We start from the raw sequence: 18,627 nt of genomic DNA on the forward strand, positions 1-18,627 counted from the left end.
CTGCAGATTGCCTCTGCCTTGGGAGTTCTGTTCTTGGTCTGTTGTTTGGATGTGGATTGTTGCACAGTGGTTGTGTTGGTTGCTCTGTTGGTTTTTGAGAGCTTTTCTGTCCATAGGGGGAGATGTGCATTGGACACAAGGGTCAGTCACAAACTGCTCATCCTCAGACTGTAGTTCAAGTTCCACCTGAGCTTGGGCAAGGTCCCCGGATGCAATTCCATCCTGATCAAAGGTTAGGAAGATACCATCTTTTTCTGAGCATTATTAGTCTTGCTCCTGTTTCTTTGTGAGTTCCGCCAATTTTTGAGCCTATTCATAATTCCCTGATTTATTTACTCATCTCTCACCAGGGGAGCTTGGGGGGCACTCACCAGGGAGTGCCTTACCTTGAATTGTTTTCATAAATCAGTGCAATGTCTACTACATCATATGCATAATCAAAAATGAAATGATATCCAACTATATATGAAGTATCCATAACTCAGCTGGAACTCATCTGTAACTCAGTAGTAACTAAAGTGGACCACAGAACACAAAATGTCTGTGACCAAAGTTTAACTAAAGTGTAAAGCACCACTCACATGTTGTTTGTACCAGAGGATGACATCAATCTGAATGGTGTTGGAACCATCTCACCCTCCTTTACCCATTTCTGCACCAGGAAAAAAAAATAGTCACTTGATGGCAAGTTACATGATGCAGCTTTGGTTTCTGCTCCAGAGCTACTCCAGCGCTGCTCCAAGTCTGCTCCACCAGCACTTGTAGAGCTTGCAGGACTGCACCAGAGCACTCAATGTGGCACAGTCAGCTGATCCTAAATTTTTCCCAGGAACAGCTGATGCTCATCATCAGCTGAGCAGTAGGCATTGACTGAGCCTGGGCTAAAGCTGAGCATTGGCTGAGCCTGGGCCACAGCTGAGCATTGGATATATCAAGCCTGATACAAATCCAAGTGTCAGCTGGACCTTCCAAATCTGAGCATCAACTTATCCAACAATGGTCCAAAGCTGAGCATCATCTTGGAAAAGGCTTGTGCAGAGCTTAGGATCAGCTGGGACAATACTGTTCCAAAGATTAACACCAGCTCGGCCAAAAAATTTCACAAGCTGAGCATCAGCTGAGCCAATGCTGGTACAAAGCTGAGCATTGGCTGAGCCAAGGCTGTTCCAAAGCTGAGTATCAGATGTTTTAATACTATTCAAAAGATTATTATCACCCAAGCCCAGGCTGTTCCACAGCTGAGCATCAGCTGAGCCAATGCTGGTCCACAGATGAGCATCAGCTGAGCCATGGCTTGTCCACAGCTGAGCATTGTCTTAGCCAAGGCTGGTACACAGCTGAGCATCCGCTGGGCCAAGGTTGGTCCACAGCTGAGCATCAGATGAGCCAAGGCTGGTCCACAGATGAGCATCAGCTGTTACAGGAGTGTTCAGACTCAGGATCTAAGGATTGGCTTGGCCAAAATTTATCCAAAGCTGAAAATCAGCTGAGCCAATACTGGTCCAAAGCCAAGCATTGGCTGGGCCAATAATAGTCCTAATCTGAGTCTAAGCTGAGCCATGACTGGAATAAAGCTGAAAATTAGCTGGGCCAGGACTGGTTCAAATCTGAGCATGAGCTGGACAACAAAGCTGAGCATGAGCTGGGCACAAAAGCTGAGCATAATCTGGGAGCTAAAGCTGAGTATCAGCTGACCAGAAATGGGGATCAGTGGTGCCTAGCCAAAACTGAGGATCTCCTGTGGAAATTCTGGAAGTGGTTAGATGGTGGGTAGATGGTGTGTAGATGGTGGGTAGCCCGCTGAAGCTGGCATGATGTCACTTGTCATCAAGTGACTATTTCTTCTTCCTGGTGCTGTGGCCTCAAAATAATGTGATTGGTGTGTGATTTGTCACCCTATTGTACGCGCGTACAATAGGGTGACAAATTGGACACTTTTCAGACCAGAGGGGGATTTCTGCCAAGTAAATGAGGGTAAAATTTAAGAAAAAAAACTTGCTCTAACTTCCCTGATGGACTATGATTTGTCACCCTGTTGTACGCACGTACAATAGGGTGAAAAATCACACACCAATCACACATTTTTCAGAACAGAGGGGCATTTGCAGCAATGGTGAAACAGTACAGTACATGTATTGGTATTGGTATTTATTGATATCAGTATTTTTTTTGAGTCCAATACACTGTATTGGTATTAGATCAAGTCACCAAACCAATACAATCCATGGTATTTTATTGTCAATACATTCTGATACAATACAATACAATTGTATTGCTGGGAGGGGCCATTGGATTGAGCGCCAATTGCCCAGAAAAGGTGTTGTTTTTTCAGATACAATACTACCGTATTGTATCTTTTTTCAATACAATACTACCATAGTGTATCTTTTTTCAATACAATACATGGTATTGTATCTTTTTTTAATACAATACATGGTATTGAATTCTGATGTATCAAAAAAACAATACTATAAGTAGTATTGGCCAATACTGGTCCGTATCGTATTGTTTCACCATTGTTTGCAGCTGAGAGATTTATGAACTGTGTCACACTTATGTACCCAGCTGAAATACAGTTCTCCTGCTTTTGTGCAAATACTAGAACTTTTTGCACTTCTGATATTTTCTTTATCCAAATCTAGGCTGTTGTGTTTCAGGCGTGATATTTATTTGATGAAGGCGGTTCACCCCAATGTAAAAAAATGGATATGCAAGAGCTACCTGATTTTGAAATGTTGAACTTAATTTAGGATTGACATGAACTTGACCTCAAGATGAATTCATTCTGTTGAATGATAGTTCACGTCCAATGGTTACATATCACTCCAAATTAGATTGGTCTATAGTTCTTGCTCAGTAATTGAACAGTTCACCATCACATTGTAAGGCCTTCTGCCCCATTTCAGACAAAAAATAAGCCCAAATTCAGCTCTGGAAATTCCTGGGGAGTGCCCCCAAAGCTTTCCTAGTGTCTGACCTCCAATCCTGCCATCTTCCCAACTTTGAACCTTGTGCATCCCTTCTTTGCCTCTCCGACACTGTTTGTTGGACCTTATTCTTCTGATTCTCATTCCTACACCTTCACCCAGGGTATCCACTCTCTCTGTCATCTCAAACAAATCCCCCCCCACCTAAGCTATCATTGTTTTTATCATTTTTCCACTCAAGGTTTCATGGACTGCCAAAAGGGCAGCTCTACAGCCCTTCCCCTCCCCCGTTGAAATTACCCAGATGAAAAGAATTGTGTGTTGTGGGATTTGAACCCACGACCTTCTACATTCATGAGAGCTGCTCTCAAACCACTGAGCTAAACACACATTTGGTCTTACTGGTGATATTTGGATATTAAATCATATAGCTTGGCCACTCAAATGGGGCTTGAAGCATATATTCCAACACTTCCTATGGTCTTTCTGACACCATAGGAGCTCTACAGAAGTGCCTCCTTTGCACCCCGCGAGCGCAGGAGGTACTTTTTTTTAAGTTCAGGCCCAATTGCAAGCATAGATAGCTACTGCTTACAAGCACTGCAATTGATGAAAATTGAGCAATTGTTCCCTCTCCACTGAAGCCAAAGGATGTGGGATAATCTATCAATTTCAGGACAGAAAGACAGGCAAAGAGCTCTATGTGGCGGAAAGTAAATGAGATCCAAATATAAGACCATGTGTAATTTTTTAGCTTGATTATTTGTGAAATGAACTCTTGGGCCCCATTTGTTAGTGTGATATGCAAAGTTTAATATTAAAAACGCAGTACAATGATGTACTGTAACACATGAAGTTTTAGGTTAATATTTGGTAAGTAAACTAAACTGCCATAAACCTTGACAGTTTACTGACAAAGGATTGATGCAAAAAATATACCTATTGTAAATGTAGTGTGTTTTTATTATTACACAATAATTTTTACGCTAGCAGGCAGGGCCTTGGAAGTGTAGGAATTTGAAAATAGAATGATTAGGACACCTCACTTAATTGGATTTTCATATTGATCAAAGTATGTGTAAGTATATGCAAATCATTTGAATAGATTGACACTGTACCAAGAGATTCTACCAAGATTCAAACATCAATCACGCTTCAATTTGATTTGAATATTATTTTGGTTGAATCCATAACTATCATTTTGGGTGGATAGATGACAATCATTCTCAGAGGATCCAGATTTGTCTTGAATACTATCTGAAAAATCAACACCATATTTCTTCAAACCATTTCCCATTGAATCCCACCAATAGGTGAGTGGAAATGCTTTATATTTGAACATATTCTGTGCATTTGTAATCCTTCTGTGTAATGACTCAATTTTTTTTTCAATATACTGATTAAGAAAATAACTGTTGATTGAGTCCACTTGTATTATATTACAAACTATCTCATCATGTTCAGATTTCATAGATTTGATACTCTTCCATAAAGATTCAAGTCCTCTTATTTTTTCTTTTGGATTGTCTTCTTGTTGCAAAAAGCTTTCATACCATACTGAATTTCTTGAGAAGTGAGAATGAGCAAAAATATCATACATTTCTGAAAGATATTGGGTACTGAGAGACAATGAATTGAATCTCTTCATATATTCAGGGTTCTTTCTATATTCATCTGGAAGTTTATCCCAATTGTGAAGAAATTCAAATAACTTATATAATAGTATAAATTCCACAGAACCTTCTCCAAATAAACCTGTTTCAGATTTGGTGAAAAATTCAAAACCTTCTTCAATGTTGCTTCTAACTATATCTAATGTTTCTTGCCTCAATCTGGATGGTTTGGCATACATGTTATTCTGATGGAAAATATATATGGCCCAATCATAATCAAAATTCTTGGCAATTTCAGAAGTAAAGTAGCCTATTGTGCCTGGCTTTCCTTTGCCTCTCAGAGACAATTTATCATACTCCATGTATTCACAATATAGGAGGTAAAATTCCAATCTCTTTTTCTGACTACTCCCAAGAGCTTTCAAGGATTGGAAATCAGTAAATTTGTCAATTGAAACAATTAGTTTGAATACAAAAAAGCCTGAAAGGGGAGGAGTCTGGATTTCACATACCTTGAAACATAATATTCAGAGCTGATGAATTTTCATGCTTGAAAACACTTTTTATGGGGTGCCAGTGAAAACCATTTTCCAAGGGGTCCTTGATGCTGTATAGATACTGATTGTGGAGATAGGTAGCAGCATATTTAATATTAAGGCCATCTTCAAAAAATGAACTTATATCCTCAAAATTTATCAACTGATGTTTATAAAGGGTATAAATTGTTTCAAAAATAACTCTTTCCCACAGAAACCTTTCATCCGATTCAACCACACTACTTAACAGTGATAGGGCATCAGAAAAATGTTTGAACAATTCCTTTGTTGCCTCTTTTTTGCCCATTTGGGAGCCCTGTAGTATCCGCTTTAGTTTTTTATTCAGTTTTGGTTGACACTTTGTTGCATCAAGTAATTCAGATTGGCGTGATTCAAGTTGAGAAGGATTTGTTGGTTCCAATTCAATACTAAAGCCCTTAACATTCCTCTTAGTATGATATTTCCTATAGTATAAAGCCTCAAGTTTAAAGAAATCGCTAGACACAAGTGATAATCAGATTGATATGTCAGTAAAAGATTAGAATTCATCTCAATTTGCATGAATAAATGCATATCCCCATTTCAGAATTGAGAATTCATACTTTTCTTTGCCATAATCAGTCTTTCCCAGAATTTCTCCATTGGTGAGAAACTTTGGCAAATTTATTGAATAATGGATTACAGTAGTAAATCCAATTTTTTCCAATTCTGACAGCCAATGATGTAGATGAAGGAACACCAGCTTGTCAATGTTTCTCAATTCTTGTGTAAGAAATTCCATAGCAATCAAGGGATTATTCTTTTTAATAATTGGTGCCATTTGGCTAATCTGATCCAGGTCCTCTAGCATCCAAGTTAACGAAGCTGGCCAGCAATCATCAGCTAAATCCATCTTGGTAAATAATATGAGCAAAAAAAAAAACCTTGTTTTCCTTTTACAGAGTCTGTAAAGACTGGAAGGTGCAAGTCTGTTGAAATTGAATCAGCAGATGGTTCTTTTGTGAGCCATTTGTAAATTTTGGTCCAAATGATTGTGAATCTTTGAAGCTTACTATCCCTAGCTAATCCAATTCTTGGTTCCGTCACATCGGCAATCTTGGTCATGGATTTCTGGAAAATCTTGTCATCTTCCAAGCCACCATGACCTAAGAGCCTTCCTTTTGTTGTTTCGTGCTTTGAATTCCCGCTAAGCTCAAACCCTATCAACGAGGTTGAATCTTTTGAGGGTTTCCAGAAGATGGCATGAAAAAACCAAAAGCATTAGTTCCCTTTAACTGAATGGAAACACAGAATTGGGGTATACCCATACCGAGTTCAACAGTCACGCAAGGTGCTGCCAAGTAGCATGCAACAAACAATGCAATTTGCATTATCTCAAACGGGAAGCTATACATATCCGTCCAAGCAATCTCAAAACCTAACAGATTGAGGGTCAACGGGATTCTGAGCCTCATCTTATATTTGGATTATCTCTCCAGGTAGACACTGAGGCCGTACAAGACCACGTGGAGTCCTTTCGATGTAACTTGCCGGAGAGGTTGAATCACCGGATACTGGAGGCATAACACAAAAAAAAGTCAGCTTTGCCTGGGTCTTCATGAACGGGCGTACACTGGTACTGATTTGACGTCATAGCCAAGTCATACAATTCAAATACGTCCCAGTGTTAACTTATCACAAGTCCCTTTGGGTGCGCAGCGCCCTCAGGAGGGAGGAGACCCTTTAGATAGTATCTCGCAAGGTACCCTCGCTGTGTCAAGTTTGTCTTTCGAGAGGCTTCTGATAAAGTGGGTCCAGGGCGTTTTGCCGAAGAAAGGGCCGTCGCCACAGGAGGTGCAGATGCTAACTTGATGGTGTCCCTCCGGACACGAGGGGCCTTATTGGTTAGGTACGGTTGTATGTTCTGAAACCCAAGTCATTACCTCGCGCGAAATATCTGCTTCTCTTCGAGCGCACGCGTTTCAAGCCTTTTGGTTTATCTCCCGGCCAGTCCCTGGTCTTTGAGGGTCAATCAAGGCAATCCGAAGTCCATATTTTTTTTATCTCGCTTCAGACATCAATAATTCCCCAGCTTCACAATATCAAGTTGCCCCCAGCAAAATACCTACCCACCCTCTTGTGTGCTTAACAGGAATTAATAGTATTACTGGATTGACTAACAGCCAGCTATTGAACCTTTGTGTGACCACTTCACGTCTTTTAGATTCACCGCCCAACATCTCCGAATTTCAGAATTCTCTCAATTTCTTTTCGCACTTCTTGAGTAGGGGTGCTTTTCATAGTTAACTCTTCTACCTTGTTGTTTCCTACTGTTTCACTGTATTTGACAGGCGGATCGCAAGAATGAAGATCCCCGGATTTTCAATCATGGGTATCTTCAGTGGCTTGGTTTGCTTAGAAGCTCTAATTATCACCGATGCGCACTGGACTCTAGTGCCTCAGGGATTCGATTTTCAACAATTAAGCAACTGGTCAACAACATTGTCATTATATGTTAATGTCGAAGATGATCAAGCTGGTATCGTGAGACAGATACCCGGAACCAGTTCCGCCTTGCGTCTCTCTTACCATAGCCTTGGTAGAATAAAAGTTCAAAACCACTCAGGAAATGTAGCCCTGGAGTACTTCCTAGTCAGTCCTTATAACAATCGGAGGGTCTTGCAACGCGTAATTGAAGTCGGAAGTTCGGATATTGTGAATGTGAATTATCATAGTGTTAACGTGTGTTTCCGCCAAGTACCTGAAAGGCGTTGGTTGCATCATCTCACAACTTTTGTCAGGGACCTGCTCTAGCCTACAAAATCCCAGGCAATATCATTTATCATTTTAATTATCTTCACGAATTCTGATGTCAGCTTTGCCCATGATGCTGGATAGTATTGTGTTTGGGAATCTTATGTAGCTCAACCATGCATAACATCATACCACTCACATGTAACTCGACTATTTCATACAATCATCCATTGACCACAGCAAATTTTGAAGATTCATCTTAGAGATGTGACTTAGCTTCACACAAGCAAATTTTTCCTTCTATTTTATTTTTCATACTATCCATTCGCCTTGAATATCAAGGTAGAAAATCAATAAAAAATAAAATGTGTTCAAACTTGGGTCACAAATTGACAATACATGCAAAGGTCCAACATTTGGCATGTTTTGATTCATTTCTCCAATCTCAATCAGCCCTGTTACATACAGTCTTTCTTGTTCCCAGCAGCTGTTATCATCAAGACTTTACCTAATTTTATTGTATTCTGTAAATTGGTACCAAATATCAAAATGAATTGAATAAATATGATAATTATTTGGAGTTTTTTTCTTTCAAAGAAAATGTAGCTTTTCAACCTTATTGTCCCAATATAAAAGGTGTACCCAAGTAACCACCTCTATGCTCTACCTATTTCAAGCCAGTCTTTTTATCCTTGGTGGTAACTTTTAGAAGGAAGCCCTCATCCCAGAATAAGTCTTGAAGCTTTGTAGACCACATTCTCCTGCCAGAGAATTTTTGAAAGAATGGCAGAGTTAGAGCATACAAAAGAATGTATTCAGCTTGAAATTGAATCATTTCTCACTCTCCTTGATAACACTTTGCCCTTTTTCATCAACACACATACAAGTAACAACTAGAAAATTTAGTTCATTCAATTTTGAGTGATCCAGGTTGCATTCTATAATAGGATCCAGTATGATTTTCATGGTGTTTTATGGAAAGTTTGTACAGTACTACAGCTATTCCAGAAGCTTTAGTTGTTGAGAATTTAGGGTTTTTGTTGTGCCACAGTGACAAGGTGCGTCTGTTTGGCCAACATGGCCTAACATGCTGTACGGGCATGTACAGAGCGAGTGGCATAGGTGTTTTGTGGTGCACAAGAAGGAAAAAGTTAACTTTGTTTTTGGTCATCCATCATTGAACACTAATTAGGTCTGGATAAATGCTGGTTTGACAATTGATTAGGGCCCGCCATAAAGGCACTTGGTTTCAATAACAGGCCCAGAGGGTAAGCCTGCGTCAAATTGGTATGATGGAGCACATTTTCATCCGGGTTGAGATGGGGATACAGGACACATGCTTGGATGGGAATACATAACACAACTCTTTACATGAATTACAACAGCAAAAAAAAAGGAAACCAAGTAAGCAAACGAACAAGTGAGGAAGCGAAGGAGCAATAGAGAAGGCCATCATCTGAGCTCATTACAAACGCGAGTTGTCTTTGAAGGAGATCCGAAGGCTGCCGTATGGCAAACTGACCGCTTGGACGGGCAACCCTTATTTGAATCAATCATCTCCTTGCGGCACTTCATCGTCCAAGTATTTGATCAGTCTCACTTTGATCTCTGTTGTGTCGTCGCCACGAAGGACATCAGAAACAAATTTAGCTTCTACGGCCATGCCGACCTGTGAGGGATTGAAGACCGACGGATATCGATCAGCATAACAGGCAGGGTTCGACGATTGACAAAGGGGGGTGATGATGACCATCTCTAGTGCGCCTCTGATGACCCCACAGAGGATCTGGCTGTACCACAGCCCGCCAACCGAGCCAGCCTCGCTGCCGGCGGCGGCAGGTCCGGGCTTGACTTGTGCGCCGAGAGCGTCCTCGGGAAGTTCGACAAACTCGGCGAGGACGTTCTCGTCGAAGGAGAGCGTAAATTCGCGCAAGCCGCTCGTCACTTGTGGGTTGTGGCTGACGTGAGGTGAGTAGCCCAGGAACATCTTGAAGGCTACCTTCGAAACCACCTCGCCCACCTCGCGAAAGTCGCTACATCGCGGCAGCGAGGACCGCGCTAGGAGATCCTCTATGAGTCTGGTTCCTATGTTGTATCCCCTGTGTAACGTACCAATCAGAAAGGTCGAATCAGTCTTGATCATTCTTTGTTCGGGATTCAAAATCCACCGTAGTACAGATTTTGATATCGAAGGTTGCCACAGAGACCAGAAATATTCCAAGTAAAAAGAATCTGTCTTGAAAGGGAGGAGAAGAGAGATAGAAGAAGGTGAGATCGAACATCTTATCGAGCTGCTGATTAACCTGCGAGTAATCCTCGTAGTCTTTGACGAGTTGTACGACGAGGGATCCGTAGCTGAGCGCAAAGAATTCGGCGTTGAGTTTGTCCGACCGCTTCCAGAGTTCGTCACCTTGGTTGGCTAGCTTCTTAGGGTCCATCACTGGCAGTGGGACTGCGTTTGGTTCTTTCGGTTTCTTGTGGAGTGCTTCGATCGGCCGGCGAGGGCCCCGGCCAGGCAGGCGCCGACGAGAATGCCCCGGCTCGTTATTAGCATAACTCGAGCTTGGGGCTAGCTTAACAAAGCCTCTCGGGCAGAGGGACCCCGTCCGCAGGAGAGGCTTATGAGTGGAGGACTTCCCGTCAATCTGGGAACCCCTTCCAGACCCAGATCTGAGCCAAATTTCGCAGGGAAATTTAGGCTTTGAGACTCTGGGAGGCTCTCAGATTGCTCCCAGATTGCGACAGGAAGTCCTCCAGTTAAGTCTTGATTCAAGCAGGAGCAGAAAGGATCTGCTACACTACAAATCCCAACTAATATAAAAAAACTGAATACACAGAGCTGTAGGTTCTGTTCTTGCGAAGAATTTGAGTCACTTATCTATCTTGCAGCCAGAAAAGCAACTCCTGGAGTGGAGGACTTCCCGTCAATCTGGGAACCCAGATTTTTCCAGATTTTGCGGGGAACCCTGGGCTTGATCTTCCCAAATCCTAGATCTTCCCAGATTTCCCTGCAAAATCTGGGAAAATCTGGGTTTCCAGATTGGCGGGAAGTCCTCCAGTCCCAAACAAGTGGAGCCTCATTTGGAAGACTTGTGCATTTTTGATCTTTTGAAAAGGTCAACAGCTTGTGATAGAAAAAATCTGAGTAGACCAAATTGTAGAGAAAAAAAATTAGCATAGGGTTCACATAGGGCATATTGGTGGAGAAGCTGGGGGAGGAGCTATGAACATTTTAAAAACCTCTCAGCCAAATGAACTTTCTGCTCCCGCGTAAAATTTGGGATAATGCGCAAGTCCCTCCCTGCGGGAGGGGCGGCTTTGCTGCCAGCCACAGCAAGCCTGCCACCAGGGGGACTTGTGTCAATTTAGAGCTTAGGGCCTGTACCATAGCAGCTCGAAAAGCTGTTTTTTGGGCGGAAAACAACTTTCCTCATGGAAAACAGTCCCCCCTCAAAAATGTGTACAGCCATTCCTGAAAAGCTTGCAGTTGGGTAGGCCCAAATTTTGGACTGCTTTTTTCAGCCTCAAAGCTTGTATAGCCCCTGTATGACAGGCTGCATACATTGCTGTGATTGTAAGAAAATCACTACTTTCTTTGTTTTTAAATTTGGGTCCTCAAGGGTTGCACCATTGGAATCCTGGAGCAATTTTACACTTATTGGACCCTTTGCCGCATGCCCCTCCCCTGCCCTGTGGCCAGCGCGGCACCCTCGTCAAGCCAAACAGCCGCCTGAAGGGATTTTGACTGCCTGTACAGTGAAGCTGTACAGGCCTGTGGCTGAAATAAAAAAAAAAATCTTTTTCCGGCCTCAAACCCGCAAGCTTTTTGAGAATGGCTGTACCACAGCACCTGTTTTTGGGGGAAACCAGAACTTGTTTTTCGTTCAAAACAATCAATTTCCAGAAACAGGTCTGACCCTGTTTCTCATATGTGTTTTCCTTCTGCTGAGCCCCCTCCAACCAAGACACCAGGGCTTCTCTCCTTGGCTGATGCAACATGTGTATTGGTCTCTCTCTTATCTCGGACCAATGCAACATATGTATCAGTCCATCTCTCACCTCGGACCGACCCAACATGTTGGTCCTTCTATCCTCCCAGACTGATATCATCAGTCTGAGAGGAATTCTCTCCTTCCTCTCTGACCAATACAACTAGATTGGTTGGAGAGGAAGAGAGAGGGTTCTGCCACTGATATTATGTATTGAGTAGCTCTCTCCCCCTTCCTCTCGGACCACTCTATTGGATTGGTCCAAGAGGAATTCTCCCCTTCTTCCTCTCTGCCCGATATACCATTGGTCCAAGAGGAAGAAGGGGAGTGTTCCCCTCAGATCAATACATTGTATTGGTCTGATGGGATCCGTCTCCCCTTTGCCCTCAGATGGACCGGTCTATCACATTGGTTGGAGAAAATTTCCCTCATTCTTCCTGTCCAACCAATACAATTAATACATAGATTGGTCGGAGAGGAAGGGAGAGGTTTGGACCCACCTCCTCTCATCTTGGACCGATACACTATGAATGTATTGGTCTAGTGTTGAGGACCTTCCATCCCCCCCGGACCCATGTGTTATGTATTTATGTATGTACATACACAGTTTGGTCCAGGAGAGCAGTGCAGGAAGCCTGCAGTTGTGGTACACAATTATGGCAGGCTGTTTTTATCTCTTAATAAACTGGTTATTGAAAAAAGAAAGCTGTTTTCCTTGTGCAGGAAAAACAGATTTTGTATGGTACAGGCCCTTAACAAAGTCCCCCCTGGTGGGAGGCTTGCTCTGGCTGACCACAAAGCGGCCCAAGCTTAACAAAGCCTCTCAAACGGGGGTCCCAAAGGGACTCTCCATAGGAGAGGCTTAGAGCATTTCCACCGCGGGCCCTAAATCGGGGCCCTAGTTGGAATTTTCAGGAATTTACCACCTCAACCCGACCCACCGTGGGCGCTATTTGCGTCAAAAATTTACGGCTGTCCCTAAATATCAACCTTGAGTCCCTACATGTAGGGACTCCGAGGGACTCACTAGGGACCCATCCATCCCCACCTCAACTCCCTTTCACGGAACAAACATCTTGTGAAACTACAGCTCACCCCATCAGTCACACCCCCAAACACAACATACACTCACTTGATGGCCAAGGCAGGCCCGCCATCAAGAGGTACTCCCCTTGATGGCCCATTTTTTCTGATCATCAAGAGGAATACATACTCCCCTCGATGTCCGGTTCCTTCCGGTCATCGAGAGGAGTACATACTCCCCTTGATGTCCGGTTCCTTCTGGTCATCGAGAGGAATAGTACTCCCCATGATGACCGGAACAAACCGGTCTGTTCTGATCATCGAGGGGAGTACATTGTACTCCCCTCAATGGCCGGTTCGTTCCAGTTATCAAGGAGTATATACTCCCCACAATGACTGGAACAACCAGGTTTGTTCCGACCTCATCAAGGGGGGTAAATACTCCCCTTGATGGCCGGTTTGTTCCAGTTATTGAGAGGAGTGTATACTCACCACAATGACCGGAACGACCCGGTTTGTTCCAATCATCGAGAAGAGAGCTCCCCTCAATAACCGGGTGGATGCCTTTCATATGATTGATGGGGGAGTGGACCGGGGGCAACATATGCCTTTCATGACTTTTTAGAGACTCTCGCGGTGTATGCCGCAGCAGTTTGGGGCGCTAAAACTGGCTGCGCACTTGCAGAGATCAAATTTTAGCGCCCCGGCAATACCGCCCGCGGTGGAAATGCTCTTACACCCTGTTGAAACTGCAACAGCCCAGGGTCCATTTCTCTCCCTGTCACACATCTGTCACTCCTTTTTCCTCCCTCCGTATGAATATGCTTGTTCACATTCTGCCCACAACTTGTCCCTCAGTTGTAATAGCTACAAAGTCTGCTCATCTGGATAATCAAAACATCATTGGCTTCTGCGCACTTTTCCCTGAGACCAGTGAGTCTCTTGTAGTGAGGAGCCTTTTTCCTCCTCACAGCTAGCAGCTTGACCCCTCTCTGGGGTTCCTTCTCCTTTTTGGTTGCCTCAGAGCTTTTCTCCTCTAGGACTCAAACCTCACTGGAGCTTTCTTCCTCAAGTCCTCATCTGCTCTCCGGTCGTCTTTTCAACACACCCAAAGTTGACCGCGTGGCCTGAGCACTTTAAGAAATTTACATGAATTTCTTCTTTTTTGGAATAAACAGATTTTTAAACACAAACAACCGCCTTTAATGAAATTCTGAGGAGAACAGGTTGTAGCCTTGCTTCTCAGGAATTTTTTCATACTTTTTGGGGGTGATTTGGCTTGAAATAAGCAGTTTCTTGTGATTGCTAGTCAGCCATGTCCCAGAATTTTTCCCGGTAGAGATTGACAGCTGACAAACCGGTCAGATCATTGGTTCACATACCCTCTCACGTTTCAGTGACTTACATGGGGCCAGATGTCATCGTTAAAATGATAGTATCTGGTTTCTGAATTGTTACTCAGGTGCAAGGTATGTATGTACTTGCACCAGGTATATCTGCTGGGATATCCGGTCCCGAAAAGGTCGGATTGTTTACAACAGCATTTTCTTTACAGGATGATTCTTGCGGGGGATGGGGAGCTATTCAGAAGTTTCAAGTGGTGTGGAGTATGCACAAAGCCTTGCGCTTCTAATGGTGCCAAGGACCAGATGTTTATCCAAGAGCTTGTGCAGAATATATGGGGATGAGATCACCTCCCAGCCATTTGGCTGGTAGCTCTCCCCCTTGGAAGCCAACCTTAGGTGCAAGTCCCTCCCTCCAGGAGGCGGGCCCTTTGGGCCCCCCGAGCGTAGGAGTGAGGGAGGGACTTGTGTTAAGTTTGGAAGCGGCCCCTCCCGCAGGGAGGGACTTGCAAGTAATGTCAAAATTTTGGCTGGGAAAGAAATCACAAATGGCTGGAGGGAAAATATTAAACTTCAGCCAGCCTCCCCCTCAGGTCCTGTGGACCTGCCCCAGAGCCAACATATATACTTCTGGACCTCAGCTTTCATTTGGCACTGGTCTCATCTCCTCAATTCCAACCGTTTGCACTGTACTAATGTTTTAAAAATAAAAATAAAAAACATGAAGAAATGTAAACTAAGGATGCGCAACCATCATGCCTGGTGGATCCTGGATCCGCAAAACCGCAGATATCTGCAGATCCTACACATGTAGCCACTCAAGTGTTGCATTATGTTGCAGATAGGAAATTAAATTGTGCATATTATCAGGAAGTTCAAAAATGGATCTTCAGAGCAATGTCATATCCTTCAGGATTCCTTTGACCTTCAAAGCAGACTCCTTCAATCAGTTTTGGAGCTTTTTGTATAAAATTTTGAGTGAGGGTGCGCATCAGCAAGGCCAATAAATCTGTCTATTCAGTTTTCTTTGTACATATTTTGCTGATTTTTAAATAATTATTTAGTGATTTTGGGGCTGAATATCCTTCCTTTCCCTGCGAGACTTCAGGCATTAGGGGGTTTCACATTAGCCTGATTTCAGCTGCTCATCATGGATGGTTTCAAATCTCATGCACGCTTTCTGCATAAACTTTAAAAAAATACTGCATAAGCATTCCCTTCAGCAAGGCCTTTACAGGTGAGGTCTTGCTGAGAACTCTATTTATTTTCTAGAATATTGTTGCATAGACCTGCATGAGCAGCCATCAATTTTTAGCAAGGTTTATAGACTGATTTTGAAATCAGGCCAACGTGAACCCCCCTATTAGGTGTAAGCCTCTCCTGCAGAGAGCCCTCTGGGCGGGGTCCCCCGGACCCTCTGTTTGAGAGGCTTAGTTAAGCTAGACAAAGCCTCTCTGGAGGCAAACTTGAAACAAGTCCCCGGTACCGAGTTTGGTTGAGGGGCGCAGGCGGTGTGTGCAACCCCACTACCATTGGTAGAGGGACTTGCGCACAATGTCAGCCCTTTGGCCTGAGAGCAGAAAATCATTTTGGTGTATTTAAAAATTTTAAATTTTACATCATAAGTGGTTTATACCTTTTTTTGAAAGTTGCTGTTTTTGGCAAATCCTTCTTGACCGTCAGAATTAGACCCCATGATATGTATTGTGTTTTTCAAACTTGGACACATTCACAAAATTTTATTTGGGGTAGATCCTGGCAGATCCCATATCTTTCATGTTTACTCCACGCTCAGTCTTGACAGGTGTCAGATGAGGCCCAAGGCTAAATCGAATCCCTGAGCCATCATTCTCCAGATGATGGTCAGGGAGTAGACTTTTAGAAAAGCAAAGATCATATTTGGAACCAGAGAGGCTTTGTTGCCCTCCCTGCCCATCATCATGTAGCTAGGCTGCTGCCCTCTGCCCGAATGGAGGGACCTACCGAGCTCAGGACTGTTACACATGCTACAATCAAATGAGGCCTGTGGGATATTTAAGCCCAAAGTCTATCTGGAAGCTGAAAATAAATTCATAACATGAAACAAAAAATTACTGAAATCATCCAAGCTTCTTGAAAAACACAATAGTAAAAACCTAAATAAAATCTACTGTGCCTTTTCTTATTCTTTTCTGGCCAAACTGGATTGATAATTCATTTGCCATAAAGTGGAATAAGGCATTGAATTGTAAAAAAGAGGAGTTTGACTTGATTTTTGTTTGTCACTCAAAATTCAGGTTCACAAGGTATGAGAAAGATGCACATTGGGACAAAGATGGATTTCATCTGGTGGGATAGTCAACCAAGTGTGTTGCTTTCCTGCAATAATTTCTAAAGAGGTAATTTGAGTGATTTTGCAATGCTGCCAGCCCCAAGCTCAACAAAGCCTCTCAAACGGGGGTCCCGAAGGGACCAAGCGTCCCTGCGGGACGCTCTCCGTAGGAGAGTCTTACATCAAAAGTTGCCCGCGGGACCTGAGCACTTGGAGAAATTAGTCAGAATTTCACATTTTTTAAGCTCAACATCTATTTAGAAAAAAATACAACCTCTTGAAGATAATTCTGAGTAGACAAGGCTGTAGCCTTGCTTCTCATGTATCTTTCCTTTCTTTTTTGGAAACATTTGGCCAAAAATAGCCAGTGTCTTGTAAGTTTTAGTCCATCATCTGCCTGGTTTTTGCGAAGTAGAGTTTGACGGGTGCGGATCCATTTGGATCATTGGTCCATGGACCCTCTCACAGGTTTTTGGTCTGGGCTTGGGAGCAATTCCTCATCACACTCAATGGAACCACCACATTAACCAAAGCTTTGCTCTACCGCGGACCTCTGACGACTGCAGCCATCGCGGCTTGTCTATGTGCTATTGATTGCTTATTAGCTGTGGCGCCCATCTCATCTTTTCCTTCCATTAATCCCAGCCTACCAACTGCTTACCCAATGGTGCATGTTTTTATGTCTTGAGGGTAGATATGTACATACATAGGGATAGATTGATAAGATGTATTACAATTGTGGCTCTTTTTTTTATTTTTTTATTTTTAAGTGCAGTTTGATTTGACATTGCGCACTACTATATATATCATCTACTGTGTACAAAAAATGGCATAATGTGATGAAGATCACCTATAAAAACTAACCAATGAATTCAAAAATGCCAGCAACATTGGGATGAGAGATTAAGCATACAGAGAAAGGTGAAAATGAGGAGAAGAAATAGCAGGCAACTAGTTCAAGCGTTCCATTCACCACCCCCAAAAGGAAGGCAATGGGCACACATTGCCATGTTCAATACATTGTTAATACCAAGGCATTTCACATGGCTAACCTAGTTATTACAGATTATTAACCTTGTTGTTCCAGAAGTTCTTTACGGAAGTTTAACCCTCTTACAAGAGCTTAATTCAGTTGTCTCAGAAGTTGAAACCATGTAATAAAAAAATCCAGAAGAAATTTTAACTGATTATTATGATGAAATATTTTTTGGTATGGTTTAAAACTCATGCCCTGGAGTACCCTGTCATTGGTTTAAAATCCTTGGAAAGTGCATTAGCCCCATATGTAGGAACCTATCTTCAGGGTTTATCATTCTGAAATCCCCATTTAGTTGTTGTATTTTATCCAAATGGAGGTACCATAAAAGATTTGATAACACACTTCATATATATATATATACATATAATACTCTTTAATTGTCCTTGTATTGAAAATAAAATTGTTAATAATGTGTTTTCTCAAATCAGTTTTACTGCTTAGTTGTTGTTTTTCTATCATAAATTCATTTCCTCTTTGAAATTAGATAAATGCTTTTGTGCAAAAAATGGCTGAAACAGGCCAGGTGACTTTGGAAAATCATCCAAGTAAGATCCTTTGGGTGAAGGTTGCAGCGCTTCAACCCCTACCTGATCCCAGCAGGTATTACCCTGTCCGGTCCAGGAGGTTATGGTGCTGGATTCCTTGGGCACACTTCTGGGCGCGCTGTAACCCTGGAACATGTACCAGGGCTTCACAGGTATATCATGTCCATTCCCGCTGGGTTTGGGTCACGGGACTAGGTGCACCTCTATGCTAAAAGCGACTTTGGACGATCGTCCAACTTCACTTGGCCTTGATTTGGCCTCGCTGATGAAGTGCAAACTCCATTTTGATTCAAAAAGAGGTATGACCTCCATTTGGACCTCCATCAAATGGAGGTCGTACCCCCATCAGATGTAGGTTGTACCCCCATCAAATGGAGGTTGTACACCCATTGGTTGGAAGTACAACCTCTGTTCATTGGATGTTGCACTCACATCCAAGTTTTTACTACGCGCACGCCATAAAGGGCGTAGACAAGTGTGTACGCCATCATGTTTGGCGGGCAGGGACACGTACACCAAGAAACCCGGTCCTCAGTCCTGTACGCCTGCATACTTGGCGTACGGGACT

At 42.9% G+C, this 18,627-nt stretch overlaps 1 protein-coding gene across 1 annotated transcript; it reads right to left on the reverse strand.

The window, feature by feature from the left end:
- Positions 1-9,358: 9,358 nt before the first annotated feature.
- On the reverse strand, positions 9,359-10,247 carry PtA15_5A872 (uncharacterized protein; the record flags this gene model as incomplete). Its single annotated transcript, XM_053169679.1, has 3 exons — positions 9,359-9,478; positions 9,560-9,908; positions 10,090-10,247. 3 exons carry the CDS (start codon positions 10,245-10,247, stop codon positions 9,359-9,361), a joined length of 627 nt encoding a protein of 208 aa, XP_053020852.1.
- Between the last annotated feature and the right edge of the window lie 8,380 nt (positions 10,248-18,627).

The sequence above is a fragment of the Puccinia triticina genome, chromosome 5A (genome assembly GCF_026914185.1).
Source record: "Puccinia triticina chromosome 5A, complete sequence".
In the NCBI taxonomy this organism is placed as follows: domain Eukaryota; kingdom Fungi; phylum Basidiomycota; class Pucciniomycetes; order Pucciniales; family Pucciniaceae; genus Puccinia; species Puccinia triticina.